Raw genomic sequence first — 16,321 nt, 5'->3', positions numbered from 1 at the left:
TCAGGAACAAACAGTCTACCAGGTGGGCAACGATCAGGTCTATCCGCCTGAAAATCCTGCAAGGCCCGCCGCAGGTCTGGAGAAACGGCAGACAATATCACTCAATCCTTAAGGATACCTGTAGGTTCAGAATTACCAGGGGAGTCAGGCTCAAAACTCCTAGAAAGGGCATCCGCCTTAACATTCTTAGAACCCGGTAGGTATGACACCACAAAATTAAACCGAGAGAAAAACAACGACCAGCGCGCCTGTCTAGGATTCAGGCGTCTGGCGGACTCAAGATAAATTAAATTTTTGTGGTCGGTCAATACCACCACCTGATGTCTAGCCCCCTCAAGCCAATGACGCCACTCCTCAAAAGCCCACTTCATGGCCAAAAGCTCCCGATTCCCAATATCATAATTCCGCTCGGCGGGCGAAAATTTACGAGAAAAAAAAGCACAAGGTTTCATCACGGAGCAGTCGGAACTTCTTTGCGACAAAACCGCCCCAGCTCCGATTTCAGAAGCGTCGACCTCAACCTGAAAAGGAAGAGCAACATCAGGCTGTCGCAACACAGGGGCGGAAGAAAAGCGGCGCTTAAGCTCCCGAAAGGCCTCCACAGCAGCAGGGGACCAATCAGCAACATCAGCACCCTTCTTAGTCAAATCAGTCAATGGTTTAACAACATCAGAAAAACCAGCAATAAATCGACGATAAAAGTTAGCAAAGCCCAAAAATTTCTGAAGACTCTTAAGAGAAGAGGGTTGCGTCCAATCACAAATAGCCCGAACCTTGACAGGATCCATCTCGATGGAAGAGGGGGAAAAAATGTATCCCAAGAAGGAAATCTTTTGAACCCCAAAAACGCACTTAGAACCCTTCACACACAAGGAATTAGACCGCAAAACCTGAAAAACCCTCCTGACCTGCTGGACATGAGAGTCCCAGTCATCCGAAAAAATCAGAATATCATCCAGATACACGATCATAAATTTATCCAAATAATCACGGAAAATGTCATGCATAAAGGACTGAAAGACTGAAGGGGCATTTGAAAGGCCAAAAGGCATCACCAAATACTCAAAGTGGCCCTCGGGCGTATTAAATGCGGTTTTCCACTCATCCCCCTGCTTAATTCGCACCAAATTATACGCCCCACGGAGATCTATCTTAGAGAACCACTTGGCCCCCTTTATGCGAGCAAACAAATCAGTCAGCAGTGGCAACGGATATTGATATTTAACCGTGATTTTATTCAAAAGCCGATAATCAATACACGGCCTCAAAGAGCCATCTTTCTTAGACACAAAGAAAAAACCGGCTCCTAAGGGAGATGACGAAGGACGAATATGTCCCTTTTCCAAGGACTCCTTTATATATTCTCGCATAGCAGCATGTTCAGGCACAGACAGATTAAATAAACGACCCTTAGGGTATTTACTACCCGGAATCAAATCTATGGCACAATCGCACTCCCGGTGCGGAGGTAATGAACCAAGCTTAGGTTCTTCAAAAACGTCACGATAGTCAGACAAGAATTCAGGAATCTCAGAGGGAATAGATGACGAAATGGAAACCAAAGGTACCTCCCCATGCATCCCCTTACATCCCCAGCTTAACACAGACATAGCGTTCCAGTCGAGGACTGGGTTATGAGATTGCAGCCATGGCAATCCAAGCACCAACACATCATGTAGATTATACAGCACAAGAAAGCGAATAATCTCCTGATGATCCGGATTAATTCGCATAGTTACTTGTGTCCAGTATTGTGGTTTTTTACTAGCCAATGGGGTGGAGTCAATCCCCTTCAGAGGTATAGGAGTTTCAAGAGGCTCTAAATCATACCCACAGCGTTTGGCAAAGGACCAATCCATAAGACTCAAAGCGGCGCCAGAGTCGACATAGGCATCCGCGGTAATAGATGATAAAGAACAAATCAGGGTCACAGATAGAATAAACTTAGACTGAAAAGTGCCAATTGAAACTGACTTATCAAGCTTCTTAGTACGCTTAGAGCATGCTGATATAACATGAGTTGAATCACCACAATAAAAGCACAACCCATTTTTTCGTCTAAAATTCTGCCGTTCGCTTCTGGACAGAATTCTATCACATTGCATATTCTCTGGCGTCTTCTCAGTAGACACCGCCAAATGGTGCACAGGTTTGCGCTCCCGCAGACGTCTATCGATCTGGATAGCCATTGTCATGGACTCATTCAGACCCGCAGGCACAGGGAACCCCACCATAACATCCTTAACGGCATCAGAGAGACCCTCTCTGAAATTCGCCGCCAGGGCGCACTCATTCCACTGAGTAAGCACAGACCATTTACGGAATTTTTGGCAGTATATTTCAACTTCATCTTGCCCCTGAGATAGGGACATCAAGGCTTTTTCCGCCTGAAGCTCTAAATGAGGTTCCTCATAAAGCAACCCCAAGGCCAGAAAAAACGCATCCACATTGAGCAACGCAGGATCCCCTGGAGCCAATGCAAAAGCCCAATCTTGAGGGTCGCCCCGGAGCAAGGAAATCACAATCCTGACCTGCTGAGCAGGATCTCCAGCAGAGCGAGATTTCAGGGACAAAAACAACTTGCAATTATTTTTGAAATTTTGAAAGCAAGATCTATTCCCCGAGAAAAATTCAGGCAAAGGAACTCTAGGTTCAGATATAGGAACATGAACAACAAAATCTTGTAAATTTTGAACTTTCGTGGTGAGATTATTCAAACCTGCAGCTAAACTCTGAATATCCATTTTAAACAGGTGAACACAGAGCCATTCCAGGATTAGAAGGAGAGAGAGAGAGGAAGGCTGCAATATAGGCAGACTTGCAAGTGATTCAATTGAAAGCACACTCAGAACTGAAGGAAAAAAAAAAAAAAATTTTTCAGCAGACTTCTTTTTTCTCTCCTTTCTCTGCCAATTAATTTAACCCTTTGTGGGCCGGTCAAACTGTTATGGTTCTCAATGGCAAGAGAACATAGCCCAGCATACATAGGAACTAACTCTTGGAAGGATGGAAACTTAAACTGACCATGAACTAAACCTGCCGCACAACTAACAGTAGCCGGGTAGCGTAGCCTGCGTTTTATCCCTAGACGCCCAGCGCCGGCCGGAGGACTAACTAATCCTGGCAGAGGAAAATATAGTCCTGGCTCACCTCTAGAGAAATTTTCCCGAAAGGCAGACAGAGGCCCCCACATATATTGGCGGTGATTTAAGATGAAAATGACAAACGTAGTATGAAAATAGGTTTAGCAAAATCGAGGTCCGCTTACTAGATAGCAGGAAGACAGAAAGGGTACTTTCATGGTCAGCTGAAAACCCTATCAATACACCATCCTGAAATTACTTTAAGACTCTAGTATTAACTCATAACATCAGAGTGGCAATTTCAGATCACAAGAGCTTTCCAGACACAGAAACGAAACTGCAGCTGTGAACTGGAACAAAATGCAAAAAACAAACAAGGACAAAAGTCCGACTTAGCTGGAAGTTGTCTGGTAGCAGGAACATGCACAGAAAGGCTTCTGATTACAATGTTGACCGGCATGGAAGTGACAGAGGAGCAAGGTTAAATAGCGACTCCCACATCCTGATGGGAACAGGTGAACAGAGGGGATGATGCACACAAGTTCAATTCCACCAGTGGCCACCGGGGGAGCCCAAAATCCAATTTCACAACACACCTCCCTGCAGGACCCGGAAGGCCCCCGCGGCCATTTTGGATCCAAGCCTACAGGGAGGAGGAGGTAGGAGACCCTTGGAGCGATCACATCGCGTTGCTCCGAGGGTCTCAGGGAAGCACACAGGGAGCCCCCTCCCTGCGCGATGCTTCCCTGTGCCGAGGAACGCTGCGATCATCTTTCAGCGTTCCGGGAGTTAATATGCCAGGAGTGGTCCGTGACCGCTCCTGGCACATAGTGCTGGATGTCAGCTGCGATAGTCAGCTGACACTCAGCCGCGATCGGCCGCGCTCCCCCCGTGAGCACGGCTGATTGCGCTGGACGTACTATTCCATCCATGGGAAGTAGGGCCCACCCCACATGGACGGAATAGTACGTCCAATGGTAGAAAGGGGTTAAAGCCAGAAAGTTGCCATTTGAAATTACTTTAGTTTTGTGCCATGTCTGTGATCTGCTTTTTTTCTACAAAATTAAACAACTCAATTAACATCCTCCAAGGCCAGTTATTACATAGTTTTTGCCAGGGGTTGTATATGTTGGGCCCCAATGACAGCCAAACCCTTTATTTATAGTCTAATATACTGTACATGGGTTCTTTCAAAAATAGAAGTGTTAATAGTTTATTTTTTATCAATTAACTGAATGGAAAGTTAATGAACTAAAGATAAATCTAAATACACCAGATTGTTGATGAAATATTGATTTGATTTAGAATTTCTCTTTGTATTTTGTTAATTGATATAAATAAACTATTAACAATTTGCAGTATTTTTTCACAGCTGTCTAACATGTTTGCACACTAATATATATTACGCTTTTTATCTGCAAAAAACTTTTAACCTATTTAGTATTAAAAAAAAACAAAACATGGACATTCCCTTAAAAGTTGATTGGAATAGAAAAGTCCACAAAACTCATGAACTGATTATGTGTGTTGAATATTAAGAACAACTCTGTACTTACAGAAATAATGTGTCCTTTCAGTCCATGGGCAGAGTCGGCACATTCAATCACTGCACTTAACTGTGGATAACCAACACCGGTTTTAATCCTGGTTGTGCAGACAGAACCTGTCCAAGTAACAAAATATAATATTAATTAAAGACTGCTGCATGACTAAGGTTGGAGCGCCATGGTGTAGCTGTGCCATGTATCTGAAGACCAAACCCAACAATAATGCTGTAAAAACAAAATTACTGTAACAATAATAATGCTATTTTGCCCCCGGTTGTGACCTTTGGGTGCTTGCAATATCCTCCACCATGGATCCTCACCTTTTGGAAATTCACAAATCACTGTAGTCAGTAGCAGCACTGTATTTCATCTATTGCAGGTAAAATTAGTAAAATCTAAATAATTATTCAGGCAACTTAGATGTCTCTAAAATTAGAAATACCCAGGAAGCTCTTTGCAGAACCAAAGAAGCATTTGTAGTAAAACTGAGCAATGCACAATGAGGAGCAGAGAGACTAACTAGGGCTGTGTGTGCTGTATAAATAAACTGGATCTCAGCGTTGGCTGACTATGACGAAGTACACACAGTACGCTTAACTGGTGGAAAATGCAGGTAACCAAGTCCATGTGAGGCAGAAATCTAAACAAAGGCAGATGTTCATTATGTCTTTTTGATGGGACATATTTTAGTGGGGGAAACAATATAAAGAAAGGGCTTCCAAATCAAGTGCAGACTTTTCCATAGAGAAAAATCCCAAACTAAACCCTAACTTCAGCTCTTTTTGGAATTTTCCATAATTGCCACATCCAGTAAAGGTTGGACAGGATGTGCAGAAGTTTTTACTCACAGGGATATTCGCAGCAATTGTCCTTTTCAATATACACATGTGTAATGCTATAAGTCTCTATAGGTTACGTGCTAATTTGCAACTCAGAACTGATAATGGTCCTGATTTTACAGGTGCTAAAATGGTCTGAGGTTTGATAATGGACCCAGTGGAATACAGAGAAGTCATCAAGTTCCTTTACTTGAAAGGCCGCACACAAAAGGAGACGTTCGATGAGATGAAAGAGGTTTATGGTGATGATTCCCCATCATATGTTGTAGTCAAGGACTGGCAACGTCAATTCAAATGTGTTCGGACTTTGGTGCAAACAGCTCCAATTCCAGGGCGACCCCACTCTGCTATTGATTAACGCACCATCCAGTAAGTGGAGGTCACCATTTTAGAAAATTTCTGTTTAACCATTCGCCACCTAGCCCAAAATGTCAAGATTAGTGTGGGGTCTGTGGAAAAAGTCCTAAACCATCTTCACATGCATAAGGTATCCGCTTGCTGGGCTCCCCGGCTGCTCACACCTTTCCAGAAGCAGGAATGAGTCGAATTCTCTCAGGCTCTATTAACGACGTGCCATGGAAAACAGCAGGACTTTTTCAACAGACTCATCACACAGGATGAAAGCTGGGTCCATCACTATGATCCTGAGACTAAAGTGCAGTCGATGCAATGGAAGCATCATGACTCATCACCTCCAAAGAAGGCAAGTGCCCATCCCTCGGCAGGCAAGGTCATGCTTACAATATTTTGGGACCAGCATGGAGTAGTATTGATGGATTTCCTAGCAAAGGGTACCATGACCACTGGGGTATACTGTGCTTCACTGCTGTGGAAATTGCGGGAAGCCATCAAACCAAGAGATGTGAGATGCTAACAATAATAATAATTTTATTACTATAGCACCAACATATTCCATAGCCCTTTACATTTTAGAGGGGACTTGTACAGACAATAAAATACATTACAGCATAACAATAAGCACATAAATCAACGGATACCAAGAGGAGTGAGGGCCCTGTTCGCAAGCTTACAATCTATGAGGAAATAGGGGAGACAAGAAAGGTGGATGGTAGCAATTGCTTTCATTGTTCTGACCAGCCATAATGTAATAAATCGAGTGTTCATGTAATGCTGCATGTACCGGTTATCAGCCTTAATATGTAAAAGTACAAACACTGAGGGCTATTAAATGCATACAGCGTGTGAGAACATGATACGATGCTCACCAAAGGTGTCCGCTGTCTACAATACAATGCACCAGTTCACAACCCACATGCTCATGTGGCTTTAAAATTCACCCGACCTCGCACCATCGGACTTCCACCTCTTTCCAACAATGAAGTTATTTTTGAAGGGCAAGTATTTTCAAATGATGAGACTCTGATTTCCAAAGTCACAACGTGGCTTTTGAAGAAACCTTCAAAGTAATGCTTTTAACTCTGATGACAGCGTTACAAACACTTGGCATTCACTCAAGCTTCATCAGTTAGTCACCGGTAATGGTTTCCAATAAACAGGTATGCCTCTTCAACAGCTAACTTGTGGTACCACATGCCTTCAGAAAGTTTTTGTGGCCAAGTGTGTTTTACAGATTCAGTGCTAATACACTGTTCTGTAGAGTGCTGAGCATATGCTACAACTGTTCTAAGCCAGAATAAGGCAATAAACTCAACTAAATAAAGAGAAATTACTTTGATACATAAAGGTCAATCAATCTGGAAAATTGCTAGAACCTTGAAGATATCCTCAAGTACAGTCATGAAAACTATCAATTACTATGATGAAACTAGATCTCATGAGGACCACCCCAGGAAAGGAAGACAAATAATTACTTCTTTTACTGAGGATACGATCATCAGATTTACCAGCCTTAGAAACCACAAACTGACAGCACTTCAGATAACAGCCCTCCAAAATGATGCACAGACATCAAGTAGCAGACATATCTCAACATCAACTGTTCAGAGTAGACTGAGAAAAGCAGGCTTTTAAGGTTGAATTCCTGCAAAGAAGTCACTCCTGAAGACCACAAACAAAAAGAAAAGACTTGTTTGGACCAAGCAACACAAGAACTGGACATTAGATCACTGGAAATCTGAATTGAGGTTTGATGAGGAAAAGTTTGAGATTTTTGGTACCAACCACCATTTCTTTATAAGATGCAAAAATGATGGAGAAATGGGCACTGTCTGCACTTCAATGCAGGCACTACATGTGTGGTGTCCACAGTGAAGCTTGGAGGGGGAGGTGTGATAATGTTGAGGTGCTTTACTGTTGACACTGTTGGAGATTTATTTGTAAGGGGTTACCAGGACTGATGCACGCCCCCAACCCCTTTAATTTTGTTCTGATTTTATTATTACTGTGTATGTCACTGTGTATTTATATAAAGTATCATTACTGACACTGTACTGTATTTATATAGGGAAAGCGCAGTATTCCTTTTTGGCCACTAAATGGAACATTATATTGAATAAGTATTCTGTGTAGCAAATAGTTAAACATAGGAGGTGGATAAGGCAGGGAGCACTTCCTGATAGTAGTCATTTGGGGTCAGGGCGCCCGTGCAGCTCACTTGGGGTAGCCAGCCTGGGCAACACCGTGCCACGCAACGTTAAAGAAGAACAGAGCCCAGCCATATAGCATCCCTGTTCAGTACCACATTGGGAGAAGCAACAGCAACAGTGCTAGCGGTGCAGTATTAGTGGGACTGCAGTTCCTAGAAGAGGCTAAGCAGTACGGGCAGGTCACTCAACATGTGACAGCTTATTGCATGGTCTAACGCCCTCAGAACCAGGGTGAAACAGCAGAGGGAGTGCTAAACAGAGTAAGGCTGGGCAGAGAGGATGCTGAGGGATTGAAAGGTACGGCCCGTCCCAGAAGCAAGCTTAGCAACGGAGAGAAAAGGACAGGGACAGAAAATGAATTGCCCATTGTTAAACTTGATGTGGATGCTGGAAATAACTTGGATGTGCTGTGTAAAGAACCAAGTAAAGCAGTAGTTGTCAAAGTTGAGCTGAATTGTCTCTCTCTTTGTGTGACACTGACAACAAGGAGTCTACAGCAACCCAGAGAGGAACCTGATGGCGCAGAGACCCAGAATGCAGGTATGCCGAAGGAAAGGCATTATTGTACTGTGAGGAGAGGCCAGGGTGTAATACAGGGATTATTCTCAGCCATAACTTCCTCCCTGGCTCAGCCTCACATATTCAAATTTAAGGTACATTTATCCAGCATGGCTACCACAGCATTCTTTAATGATGTGACATCCCATGTGGTTTGCACTTAGTGGGACCATCATTTGTGTTACAACATGACAATGACCCAAAACACAGCTCCAGGCTTTATTAACTATGTAAACTAAAAAGTAGAGAGATGAAGTGCTGTGTCAGACAACATGACAGCCACAATCTCCCAATATCAACTCAATTGAGATGGTTGGAGATGAGTTGGACTGCAGAGTGAAGGCAAAGCAGCCAACATGTGCTCAGCACCCCTGAAAACTTGTTCAAGGCTATTGAAAAGCCATCCTAGGTGATTACCTGATGAAGCTGGATAAGAGAATGCCAAATATAAAGTTGCCATCAGAGTGCAAGAGAAGTACTTTGAGAAATCTAAGGTTAACTGCATGTTTCACATGTGTTGCTTTACCCCCTTGTTTCAATATGTGTTCTTTCCTGATTTTGCTGCCTTTAATCTGAATTTGCAGTGTGCACATTCCAATCAGAACAAGGAGAACCATTGCATTAACAGATGTGTCCAAACTTTTGACTGATTCAGTCTGCAGAGTAACCTAAATGTAAGGAGATGTTATGACTTCAGCACTGATGTACCTTCTCATTGAGCATTCAGTGGGCATCTGTGCACACTGTTATTAATGTGAAATAGAGTAATAAATATAAGCTTCCATTTCCATATTTTATTTGGATTTTACCACCTTGGCCTCAATGAAATGCATGAAAGTATAAGAAGCCACGTAAACTAGATCCCAAAGCCCAGTATTTGGGTCTTATTGCATGCGCTGTAACAATCTCACAGAATATAACAATACAGTGAAGATTACTATAAGTTATATATCAATATCGATTCATATCAGCATTCAGTGCCTTTAAACTTGTAACGAACAGTTGGGTACTGCGGTATAATTTTGCGTATTGAATTGGAAGAATCATTAAAATGTAAGAATCTGTCTGTGATTAGGATTCAATGAATGATAAAAAATAATTTGTACTTGAACTTGCCTGGTCCAATGCCAACTTTTATTATGTCAGCTCCTGAAAGAATGAGCTCCTCCACCATTTCACCCGTAACCACATTTCCAGCCTATAAAATATTAACACATTGAAAACATAAATAGAAATAGAGATCACAATGCTCTTTATGCTGTAAATGCAGCTGCACAAAATTCCAGATTAATTTTGCTAGTAATGATAATTCTTACAAACCCAAATAGCCTTAACCAAGGAACTACGCACAATCTATTGAAAAGCTGTTCTGTTCTCCAGCTTATTCTCCAGATGTGATTGTCTAGATCTCACAACGACAGTAGGACATCAAAAATAAAGACCAGCCTTTGCTTCAAGTCTGAAACATCAGCTTTTCCAACAACAACAAAAAATTGCTATCCCCTTGCACCTCTCATTGTTGAGAAAAAGTCGAGCCTTCTGGCAGTGGCCTATTTGTGGTAGACCAATTGATTTATTATGTTGAAATCCTAGAGTTGGACCCTCATTTCCCTATCATTTGCTAACAGAGAAACTGGGAAGGCCTCAAAAAATTACATGTGAGCGCATTGTTGTTTTTTTTTTCTATGTTCCTGTTTACTTGTGCTTAAACAAAACAAACTTTTGGGGTTATTCTATTAGGTGTGTCCTAAACTCCACATGTCATCATTCTCCAATATGGTGTTTGTTTTCTATTTCTGGATATGTGGTTGGTATATTTTGGCTAGACAAGGCTATTCCCCAAGTCAGACGCATACAGTAAATTTCCTAAATTTAGCATCTAAATGAGCCTCCATGGAAGACAGTGACTCACAGCTTATGAGTCAGAGGGAGCAACCAAGCCCTAAAGGAACTTATTGAGATGAGCGAGTTATTATCATAAACGGCACCTGGAACTTTAGGAAAGTTACATATTTTTATTTCAATCAGCCATTACAGAAAACATTTTAGAATTCTGCTACTTTTGTGTAACTCAATAGTACTATTAGCATGGCATATGCCTGTAGGGTATATATAAAAGGATGAAATGTATATCTCACTGTACTGATAGTTTTCTGCCGTGACACAATCACATACAACAATCCCATTATACCGCTTTCCATTGATCGCAGTTATGAATATCCAGCTTGACAAATATTTCTATGATCATTAGAGCCCATTAGTGGTTCCAGAACGAAATTCTACTGAGACAGTGAGGTAATGGCTGTTCCACTAATGTCTGTATACACACATTCTCCCATTAGTGCAAACACGGGGGCAGAGACATATTCAGCATACAATAACAAAAATGTCTCAGCCTATACCACACCCAGATTTCAGCTGGAAATAAAGGACAATATTAGTAGTGGTTAAATAGAGGTGTATCTAGAATATAAAAAAACATTATTGGAGAGAGATTTCCCCAACAACTCAGTTAAATTAGCTGTAAGTCAACCTGAAGAACACCTTTTTTACGCTTTGATGAATAGATATAAATCTCCCTCTGTATTGATTATGCTATCCAGATCAACTAATTTCATTGCAAATCATCAATCTCATTGATTCTCTAATGTTGGATAAATGATTGTTAAATGTTGGGATTAGGGATGAGCGGACCCATGGAAGTTCAGGTTCTGGTACCTGACCTGACCTGAACTTGAACCAGAACCCAAACCCCATTGAAAACAATGGGACCTGGATTTTGGAGCAGGAAAATATTCTCTCTCTCTCTTGAAACTCCTAACGTTGCAACCAACTTCCGGGAGAAGTCCGTTTTTGGCATTTAGCCCTGGACTCTAACTGTTCTATACAAACACCGAACTTTTAAGTTCGGGTTCGCTCTATCTATTTGGGACATTCAGAGCTTAAAAATTCTACAGCTCATATTTTGGTGCCAGATAACACAGGACACCTTCAGAGGTCTTGAGAAGCCCATGTCTGAAGAGGTCAGGACAGTTTTGGCCTAAGATTGACCTACACAGTACAAGAGAAGCGTTTTAATGGTTCATCTGATCGGTGTACATAGGGATGATTATGCCTACCTCTGAAAAAGCTCCCAATGTAATCTTTTCCAAAGGCTGAGCAAAGCATACATTGGTCATCTGCTACCATGTTTACTTCTTTAAAAATAATTATACTGGACCCTTCTGTATGGAATGGCGCAGGCGAATATGCTATTTCATATTGTTGAAAAATATAAGTAGGCAAACTAATCTTTCCCCCCTCTTTTTTCCTGGTTTTATTCAATTTATTTTTGTCTCATTTTTACTTTTGCAAGTGTCACTTTATATGTCTCACACTAAATATTGTTTAGTCTTTGCTAGCTGGAAGTCTACTTTTATGATATTTAAACATAGCCGAAAATAAACCCAAAACAAATGTATGCGAAAATATATTTCTGTATTATTTATATATTATGTAAAGAGGTAGGATTAAAAAATGTAATTGCACAAAGAGGGATAGCGGCATTCCATGGGTAGAGGGACATATATAATATGAATAAATGCCCAAAAATATAGCAAAGTGACACAATAGATGCTATGGAAAAATGTCATAATCAATAATGTAAACAGAAAATAATGTATGGGACTAAATCATTAGAAGAAATGGCAGCAAGCTTGTAAGGTGGCTAACTATAGACGAGTACAATGGGCAGAAGAAAAGAGATTGAATAGGGATATTCCAATAACATATATCTTACCCATATTCTCCTCGCCAACTGGAAATCTGCCGAACCCCAACCCCTCTTATGATATTGTTTGATCAATCATTGTAACTATTGTTTTTGTCAATCAGTACATGCTTTGAAGTTGATCTTACTGTATATGATTCTTCTATTGCACTATTTGCTGCTACAGTGTTTGACATTTGTTGATTGTTATATATTTCTTTAGAAAATGAATAAATAAAAACCATAAAAAGAAAAATTATATACATATAGTTGACATGTGTGACTGGAGGTTGGCAGTGTAAGCAAAATCTAACATTATTTGCATACAGATGCCTGACATCTCAGACATACATGTGGCTGCATTGCTCAAATATACACTCTGAACTTTATTTATACTCATAAAATTTCATTTTTAAAAATGTTCCATCTTACACTTTAAAAGGACTTTGTCAGCACAGAGTGACTGTTCAAGTCCCGCCGCTCAGTGCTTCACGGCGGGGACAATCATTTATATACATCTTCCCACCTGTTTGTTTTCCCTTTGTCTCCACCTCCTCTTCTTTGATTGACAGCTTTGACTTCATAGAATCAGGGAAGGGCAGAGATAGATGGAAACCAAGCAGATGGGAAGGTGCACATAAATGATTGGCTCCGCCGTGAAGCACCGAGCTTGGTTTGAACAGTCATTCTGTGCTGACCGAGTCCCTTTAAACCTGAATTTGGAAAATATATGTATGCAAACCCAGGATTAGCAAATAGCTTATGTGATTACATAAAATAACTTACCATAATAGTGTGGTTGGGAAATTTGGCATGTACAGTCTTCACAAACTCTACAAAGTGTTCTGAATATCCATTAGCTACATCCAAGCAAATGTATTTTATAAGAGGAATGGCTTCCAGGATGCTGCTCAGCTTGTCAAGATCAGCTTGACTACTTCCAGAGCTTGCTGCTACGTGCTGTGGTAGAACACAATGAAATTAGAAATGTCTGAAAAAAATAGCTAGAATTAACCATTAAAACTCTATCCCCGTCATAAGGTAATAAGTCAATGAAAGTCATTTTTACAATCTACCTAGGAAGTATGCAACTGCTTTATTAGCTGATTTTGATGCTACAGTATTACACAAATTCAGTCTATAATGATGATTATTATTTTATCATTTGCATATTCTCTACAACAATGACAGGCATTAATGCATCTGAGACATGATGGGGACATCTGACGCTGAGGCAATGACAGGGACATTTGATGTAGATGCTCCAATGGAAGCATTTTAAGGACGTACCGGAGGCTGGGACAAACTCTTAAGACAACTTAACTGACTTTCTCTCAGAAATGTTGGAACCAATAAAATGGTCCCAAGCCTTTTCTTCCGCATGCTACTTTGTAATTTGCAGTCACCATGTACCACATTTGTTTAGCTATTTGTTTCAACGTCTCTAATTTTCTTTAAGAAAACTATATTTAAGCCTATTCTGCTCTAAGGTGGACTGTTACGGGAAGCATGGTGGCTCGGTGGTTAGCATTTTGGAGCCTTAGAGTACTGGGGTCTTGGGACAACATCTGTAAGGAGTTTGTATGTTCTCCCCATGTTTCCGTGAGTTTCCGCCGGGTTCTCCGGTGTCCTCCCACACTCTGTAGACATACTGATAGGGAATTTCTGCAGTGTGATTTCTAGAAGTGTGTTCTAAAAGTGTGGATTACATTAGAATTAAAACCTGAAAGATGTATACAGACTGTGCCCTGCTACCTGCCACCATCGCACTCTAACAAGCATCTCTATTCTTCCAACAGGTATGTTCATCCAGATCTCCTATGAAGCGCACATAATACATCACCCAGCTTTGCGCATAGACTTTCCCCTGCTCCTAGCATTGTGATGGTATGTTCATCCAGATCTCCTATGAAGCGCACATAATACATCACCCAGCTTTGCGCATAGACTTTCCCCTGCTCCTAGCATTGTGATGGTATGTTCATCCAGATCTCCTATGAAGCGCACATAATACATCACCCAGCTTTGCGCATAGACTTTCCCCTGCTCCTAGCATTGTGATGGTATGTTCATCCAGATCTCCTATGAAGCGCACATAATACATCACCCAGCTTTGCGCATAGACTTTCCCCTGCTCCTAGCATTGTGATGGTATGCCTTTCAGCTAACCCCCAACTTACTGTGTGATATTTATGACCTTGTTTACTTAGTCTTGATTGTATGCATCTGGTCGACCCTTAATTCTCTGACCAAGATGAGCAGAGACCACTCCTCTCTGCTCCACACCTGAACGCACTTAGTTTTCCGTATATTGCATAGCACAAGTCTGCTAGACTTCAGTCTGCAGTGTGATTTCTAGAAGTGTGTTCTAAAAGTGTGGATTACATTAGAATTCAAACCTAAATTGAACCAGAAGGGAACTGAAGGTAACTGGCCTGTCACTGTAAACAATGTTTCTGTTTGTTGTCACTTTTACCCCTATAATCTTTCACTTTCTGCTACCTCCCCCAATCCCCACACCAAGTAAAGAACTGTTCATCTCCTCTTCAATCCTCCCCATCCATCTCACCTCCTCCTCAGAACTGTTCCTTAACATACAATCCTCTGTCTCAAAGCACAGGCAGCCCCCTCACGCTCTCTCCTGCTCCCACCTGCTAACACTATCTCTGCTCCTTCTCACTGCTGGTGATATCTCTCCAAATCCTGGTCCTCCTCACCATATTACCACAGTCATTTCTACCTCCCATCCACGCTCCATCACAAACTTCCGTAACCTCTCTAACCTTATACCCATTCACCCAGCCCCCGCTTCCCCAGTCCCACTAACAGGAGCTCTGTGGAACGCTCGCTCTGTCTGTAACAAGCTTTCCTACATCCATGATCTTTTTGTTACTACCAAACTTTCCTTCCTCGCCATCACCGAAACCTGGCTCACCCCTTCTGACACGGCCTCCCCTGCTGCACTCTCTTACGGTGGCTTCCACCTTTCTCACACACCCCGCCCCAGCAGCAAGCATGGTGGAGGAGTTGGTTTTCTCCTGTCAGATAACTGCTCCTTCACCCAAATCCCACTGCCACCCTCTGTTACCCTCCCTTCCTTTGAGGTGCACTCTGTGCGCATCTACTCCCCCTCCAACCTCCAACTGGCTGTCATTTACCGCCCCCCAGGGCCAGCCACCACCTTCTTTGACCACTTCACCACCTGGCTACTTCATTTCCTTTCTGCGGACATCCCCACTATCATCATGGGCGATTTCAACATACCCATTGACACTTCCCTCTCAGCTGCCACTAAACTTCTATCTCTCTCTTCCTCCTTCGGCCTCACTCAATGGTCTTCTGCAGCCACTCACAAAGATGGTCACACACTGGACCTCATCTTCACCCGCCTCTGCTCCCTATCTAACCTCTCTAACTCGCCTCTTCCTCTCTCTGACCACAACCTTCTCACATTCTCATCTCTCTCCACTCCATGTCTAGAGTCCCCACCCCACAAACTTTCACACCCTCGCAGAAATCTTAAACATCTTGACCTACATTCATTCTCTGAATCCCTCCTCCCTCTCACAGACATAAGTTCCATACACAATGCGGATGACGCTGCCGCTCTATATAACACCACAATAGCTGTAGCTTTGGAATCTGCTGCCCCACTTACACATACCAAAGCTCGCAAAATCAACAGACAGCCCTGGCACACCAGCCTGACCAAAGAACTGAGGCAAGCTTCCAGGGCTGCTGAGCGCAGATGGAAAAGATCCCACTCCAACGACCACTTAATCGCATTCAAACAGTCCCTCACTACTTTCAAGACCGCACTCGCCACAGCTAAACAAACCTACTTCTCATCTCTCATATCCTCCCTGTCTCACAACCCTAAACAGTTATTCAACACCTTCAATTCTCTCCTCCGTCCCCCAGCACCTCCTCCCTCCTCACTTATCTCTGCTGAAGACTTTGCCTCATTCTTCAAGCAGAA

At 42.2% G+C, this 16,321-nt stretch overlaps 1 protein-coding gene across 1 annotated transcript in view; it reads right to left on the bottom strand.

The window, feature by feature from the left end:
• GMPR (guanosine monophosphate reductase) overlaps positions 1-16,321 on the bottom strand; it is a 150,580-nt gene that overhangs the window by 108,487 nt on the left and 25,772 nt on the right. The window contains exons 4-6 of the mRNA XM_077269929.1: positions 13,129-13,302; positions 9,711-9,792; positions 4,640-4,746 (exon numbers count right to left, since the gene is read on the bottom strand). Coding sequence (XP_077126044.1) covers positions 4,640-4,746; positions 9,711-9,792; positions 13,129-13,302 — 363 coding nt within the window. The remainder of the gene's footprint in view (positions 1-4,639; positions 4,747-9,710; positions 9,793-13,128; positions 13,303-16,321) is intronic.

The sequence above is a fragment of the Ranitomeya variabilis genome, chromosome 6 (assembly GCF_051348905.1).
Source record: "Ranitomeya variabilis isolate aRanVar5 chromosome 6, aRanVar5.hap1, whole genome shotgun sequence".
Lineage (NCBI taxonomy): Eukaryota > Metazoa > Chordata > Amphibia > Anura > Dendrobatidae > Ranitomeya > Ranitomeya variabilis.
This window is presented reverse-complemented; position numbering and strand designations above follow the sequence as displayed.